The 6,000-nt window shown below is 46.2% G+C and overlaps 1 protein-coding gene across 3 annotated transcripts; it reads right to left on the bottom strand.

Annotated features, from left to right (window-relative positions):
• Positions 1-2,202: 2,202 nt before the first annotated feature.
• LOC144677001 (uncharacterized) lies at positions 2,203-4,864 on the bottom strand. 3 transcript variants are annotated; one of them, XM_078537266.1, is made up of 2 exons: positions 4,810-4,864; positions 2,203-3,416 (listed from the first exon to the last, which is right to left on the bottom strand). In XM_078537266.1, the coding sequence occupies exon 2, from the start codon at positions 3,046-3,048 to the stop codon at positions 2,470-2,472; it is 579 nt and encodes a 192-aa protein (XP_078393392.1). In that variant the 5' UTR covers positions 3,049-3,416; positions 4,810-4,864; the 3' UTR covers positions 2,203-2,469. The 3 variants fall into 3 exon arrangements, with proteins under 3 accessions (XP_078393392.1, XP_078393393.1, XP_078393391.1); XM_078537267.1 differs by having other exon boundaries at positions 4,795-4,845; XM_078537265.1 differs by lacking the exon at positions 4,810-4,864 and adding an exon at positions 4,764-4,794 and having other exon boundaries at positions 2,203-3,443.
• Between the last annotated feature and the right edge of the window lie 1,136 nt (positions 4,865-6,000).

Genomic DNA, 6,000 nt, shown 5'->3' with positions numbered 1-6,000 from the left:
TCACACCACACCCTCAATGTGTCTCTTCCCCCCCCACCCACCTTAAACCAATTTATATTTCTCCCTTGTTGAAACTATGCTTCAGTTCTGCTGAAGGGCCATGAGGGCTCGAAACGTTGACTGATTTCTTCTCCGCCGATGCTGCCAGACTTGCTGAGTTTTTCCAGGTAATTCTGTTTTTATTTTGTTTTGGATTTCCAGCATCCGCAGTAGCTTTTAGCTTTTTGTTTTTACCACAGAAACTTTGTCTTTCTCATGAGGGTTTCTGATCTCCACATCTGAAGACCTTGCCTTGGAATTCTTTCCAAAAGTATTCCGACTCGGGCAGTTTCAACAATGGCCCACCTCACAGGGTTTTAATCTCTCCTTCTGAGATTCCTTTCCCCTGGATTCTCGAGCACACTCAAGCATCACATTCCAAGCACAATTTCAGATCTTTGGCTGTGCCAAGCAGAACACCACTGCTTCAAAGAGGTACCCAACAGCCCACAGCATTGAGTCACCAACCTTCAGCTGCCTTCTCGGATCTTCAGGGCTTCTCTCAAGCCCAATTCACTATAAGTCTGCTCACTGCAGCTCCTTCTTTAACTCTGAACCTATTTCTCTGCTCCTTTCCTTTACCTCATTCAAGGGGATCTATTCCTGTCCCCTCTCTTCATTCCTTACCTGGAACTACCTTTTGGGACCTCTCCCTGGTTTGGGAGCTTCTCCCTGTCCCTGTCCCAAGTCCTGCTCCCTGGGACACCTCCAAGATAATGGTGCTCCGTTTCAGGTCATCTGACTTGCATTTCCAAACTGAACCAACAGAGATGAGTTGAGGTTTCATCACACACCTTTTCAAATGTGTAATATAACTGAAGAAAAATGAAACTAAATAAGTTAGCATTGAAGTTTCAACCTTCTTAGACCAAAACGAGTCAAAGAGGGTGGAGCTTCCCACAGCTTGTCAACTCCAGCTCATAATTTCAAGGCTGAAGCTTATCTTTAGGGAATCCAACTTTTCAGTGCCTTTGATAATTCTACAAGTAAATTGTGATTAATGCTACAAGGTTTAATTTAATCAGTAATTGTAATATTTCACTTTTCTCAGCACAGAAGCTGGCAGCATTTTAAATCCCAATTGTATGCTTCTCTTGTAGCTGGTGTATGGAGAAGATCATGTCCACTGTAGATCCGCCAGCACAGAAACTGCACTGTGCTTCTGGGTACACATGACCGCAGTGAAGGTCTTCCCTATGATACTAAGGAATGAGATACCCCTGTAGTTGTTGCAATCCCCTCTGTCACCATTGTTTTTGTATATTGTGATGAGTTTTGCATTATGCATATCTTGTGGAACAGATCCTACTTTTCAGAGAAGGAGGTGGTCACAATATCTGGGACTTCCTGTGCCTGAGCAGTTTGGTTAGAACACTATCCTTGCCGGGTGATTTACTGCTTGCTAAGCAATAATTGGCCTGTTCAAACTCAAATGATGCAGGTTCCTCATCCAACGCAACCATGATGGGAAGCTGCAGGAGAGTCAAATGGAGACTGAGAGATGTACGTCTCACAGGAGTACAGCTCACAGTAATGTTCAACCCAGTGGGATATCTGTTTACTTCTGTCAGTGAGTACGTCACCATCCGTGATTTCAGGGGTCAACTTTGGTGATGGTCGGACCAAGCACCCTCTTGATCCCATCATACATAGCACATACATTTCCACTGTCACAGGCAGTTTGGATTTCTTGATATAGGCTGATCCAGTGTTTATTTGCACAGGATCTCCCTGTCTTTTACATGACTGTCTTGACTACTTTCAAATTGTGCAGTGTTCTAGCTGTTGGGTTTATGTTGTGCATCAGGTAGGCTTTGCTTTTTGCTTCAATGACAGATGTCATCTCAGCTGAATAGGTCCTAAACCAGTCTTTGTTGAGGGTTCCACCTTTACCAAATGTTGCTGCTGCTGTGTCAGAAATGATTGAATCAGCGACTTCCAAACTTCATCAATATCAATGTTGATTGATGAAGCTTTTATTGATGTGCCTGTAAAATATTTACTGCTTTGTTTAATGTTCCTTATTAATTTAACCTCATGATGAAGGTATCACTGAAGAATGTGCAAGTCAGTAAGAATTGTCAGCAAGGATTAATCAGCACTTTATAACAAGAGATGTAAAAAATGGAACCTTTCTGACACCAAATTATAGATTTATATAAATTAGGATTGAAGTAACAGTTCATAATTTTATTGTAAACTTGTTCTTGAGAAGAGTTCTTGTATTAAGGGGTAAGATCACAAATGGTGCTTTCAAAAGGGTCATTGCAGCCCCGAAAGTCAGTGACATCTCCAGAATATTAAACTCCAGCCAGTTATAAGGTTGTGAATATCAGCAAGAACAAACCTAATATTGTCGGACTATCAGTCCTGGGTGTGATTACCAGCAGCAATAACAGCAGAGTCCAACCCCTGTAATCACTTGTGAACTCACTCGTGTCTCAGCAGGTGTTGTGACTGAGTGAATCCCGCCCCACACAAGAAGCAGGTGAATGGTCTGTCCCCGGTGTGAACTCGCTGATGTGTCAGTAGTTGGGATGACCAAGGGAATCCCTTCCCACACACGGAGCAGGTGAACGGCTTCTCCCCGGTGTGAGTACGTTGGTGTTCATTGAGGTCGGTTGACTGCCTGAAACTCTTTCCACAGGAAGTACAGCTGAATGGATTCTCCTTTGTGTGCATTCGATGGTGTGACTGGAGGGTGAATACCTGAGTAAATCCCTTTCCACACACGAAGCAAGTGAATGGTCTCCCACCCATGTGAATCCGCTGGTGTTCAGTGAGGATGGATGAAGACTTGAACTTCTCTCCACAGGTTGTGCAGCTGAATGGCTTCTTCTCAGTGTGAACTCGCTGGTGTGATGGAAGGCCGGATGACCGAGTGAATCCCTTCCCACACACAGAACAGCTGAACAGCTTCTCCCGTGTGTGAATGCGCTGATGGATTTTCAGCCGGGATGAAGAATTGAATTCTTTTCCACAGTCCTCACATTTCCATGGTTTCTCCATAGTGCTGCTGTCTTTGTGTCTCTTAAGGTTTGAGGATCAGTTGAAGCCTTGTCCAGACACACTGAACACATGTACAGTTTATCCCCACTGTGAATGGTGTGAAGTTTTTTCAGGCTGTGTAACTGGTTAAAGCACTTTCCACAGTCAGTTTACTGGAACACTCTCACTCAGGTGAATGTGTGTCTTGGTGATTTTCCAGTCACACTGATGTTTGAAACATTTCCACACAGACTGAACAGGCAAACATTTCTCCATCCACATTGAAAGGCTGATGATCTTCAGGTCCTGATGAATCGAGTGACTCTATCAGTTTATGCTGTGATGTTCGGTTTGAGCCTCCTGTCTGTAAATCCACCCGTTCTAATATCCTAGAAAAGGATTTACAAAACTCATCACTGTAAATACAGGACAGAAATTCTGAACAGACAAGTCTTGTTTCTATGGAACATGTTTTCCCCTCATGTTCCTGCAAATCCTCATCCCACACACTCTCCCTCCTACCGTGCTGAAATCCAAATCCCAGAGTGACCAACCTTACTGTATTTTACAGAATTGTCCCCTATTTGAGAGTCAGTTATTCTGGTCTTCCTGGTGCCGGAACTCCGTTTTGTCCCTTAAATTGGACCGGTCAATGGGACTAGCGGAATAATATTTCGGCACAGACTAGAAGGGCCGAATGGCCTATTTTTCTGTGCTGTAGTGTTCTATGGTTCTGGTCGCTCTCCATACAGAACCCTGTCCCCCACTGTTTCTGTGCTCCAACAGCTCTGGCAGCCAATTCACCGCATCACCCCCCGCCTCAGGCAACACCCCACCCAACAAACCCCCACCCACTCGTATGGACTCCCAAGGCAGGCTGTCCCTCAATTTTCTTCCTGTGATATGGTCATCCTGCCAAACCCTTCATACCATATCCACCATTCCTTTCCTCACTCCCAGTTTTATCCCTCTGTCTACTCTGGCTGGGTTCTGTTCTCAAATACCTGTGTGGAAAGTGAGAATATAATCGATGAATCAATCATTTTCTCTCCTGGTCACTGGGCCCCTGAAGCCCCGCCCACTTACTGTTGCTTCAGCAAGAAAGTAAAAGACCCGGAGCAACAAACGCGGGTCCTGCAGGTTCTTATTGGGAGTTTGGGGCCTCCAGCGGGTGTTTCTGAATCCTCCCCGCCCACCTCCCAGGGTTTCCTTCCTTCCCACAGATCAGATTCCTCATTGATTTGAGCCCAAAGTGTAACCTCTTATTTATTGTCCCCCCCTCCCCCATCCTCTGATGTGAACCATCCTCCACTCGCTGACCCAGGATGGCGGCCGTTAACCTGGGCCTGTTCCCGGGAGGGAGAAGCCCCGCAGCTGCAAACCAGGCGCTGATAATTATTCATAACGGTCACTCCAGCTCACAATGCCCGGGCAGTGATTGACGGCAGGTACGGACCAATAGGAATAGGGGATGGGGCTGTAGGACCGAACGAGAGCGGTTGGTCCTCCAATCGGACTGAATGGGGGGGGCGGGGCTGAGCCCATAACTCCATCATCCCTCATTGTCTCCGCAGGCGCCCCGGCTGCGCACTGTCTCCGATAAAGGTGGCGGCCGTTAACCCGGGCCTGTCTCGGAGAAAAGCCCGAGAAGCTGTCGCCCTTTCAAATACTGTGCCCAAGCTTCGTATTCTGGGCTGGAGGCTTCCACGAGGTGTTTATGAAGCCTTCCAACACACCCGCCGGCTCCTTTCCTCCCTCCTGACCCACCCGGCGGTAACTCACCAGCTGAGAATTTCCACACAGCCGCTTCAGTCATCCGCCATCGTCGGCAATGCGCATGCTCCAGCTCACAATGCCCATCATCAATAGGTAGATGGGGCAGGGTTCGAGGACCGAGAGGGAGCGGCTGGTCCTCCAACCAATCGGAATGAATGAGGGGCGGGGCTGAGCCCGGATCTCCCTCATTGGCTGAAACTCTGCATCATTTTGAAAGATTTGTCTCAAACTCCAGGAGAAAACTGGACCTTTCTGTTTGTGGCTTAAAACAGATGAAACCCTGTGGGTGTGGAGCAAATATTTCAACATTTGTTACTGAAATGTGGGAACATGATGAAACAATGGACACACAATTCAAGGGCTGACTTTGAGGAATAACTGGGCAGACAGGGAATGTCACCATTGGAACAAGGAGAGTCTCTGGTTTCAATAAATGAACTGGAAGAAGGGTTAGGATAGGTTAGGGAGAAGGTTAATACTGTCATCATTCAGAACAACAAAGAATATAAAGGAAGAACTGATTTCAAAGACAAACTCTTGTATTATGTATGGATGAGATATGCTGAATAAGTTTAAAAGGGGTTTTCTATATTAGACAAAATCTAGAACTCAGATGAGGATATGGATTGGTGTTCGGTGGGAAGATCTGGATCAGTGTTTTACTCCAGGAAGCCTTAAAGTCAGGGTGACAGTATTTCAGAACAGATTTCTGTGATAGCAGCAATCCCATTGCTAACTGTCAGTATGACCAATGGAAGTATTTAAAGTGGAGACCAGAGGGGTGCTTAAGGATGATGTACACAAGGAATTTGTGAACTATCTGAGGATAACAGTGTGCGGAAAGGAAGGGATGTGGAAAGGAGCAGACATTTCATGTTGTTCCAGGCGAAGTGGGTCCTAGTTGTGTCGGAGTCAGGTTTTACACAGCACAAGGTCAGCCTGTGGTTTCACCCTGGATGAAGAATCTCTGAATGGTACCATTCAAATCACTCGATGGGATTCTCTGAGAACCAACATCGTCTGCTCAAAGAGAGGAAGGTTTTGTGTTACAGCTAATGAGAAGCAGCATACACACTCAGAGACCTACATACAAAGACCCATATGCTCTCTCACACACAAGCACACACATCCACATGTACACAAACTAACACACACAGCCATCCTCCCCCCACCCACCCCCGCACATTCTCACATGGA

The sequence above is a fragment of the Cetorhinus maximus genome, unplaced genomic scaffold (genome assembly GCF_964194155.1).
Source record: "Cetorhinus maximus unplaced genomic scaffold, sCetMax3.hap1.1 HAP1_SCAFFOLD_2114, whole genome shotgun sequence".
Taxonomy (NCBI): Eukaryota; Metazoa; Chordata; class Chondrichthyes; order Lamniformes; family Cetorhinidae; genus Cetorhinus; species Cetorhinus maximus.
Note: the sequence above shows the minus strand (reverse complement) of the source record. Positions and strands in the feature narration are given on the sequence as shown.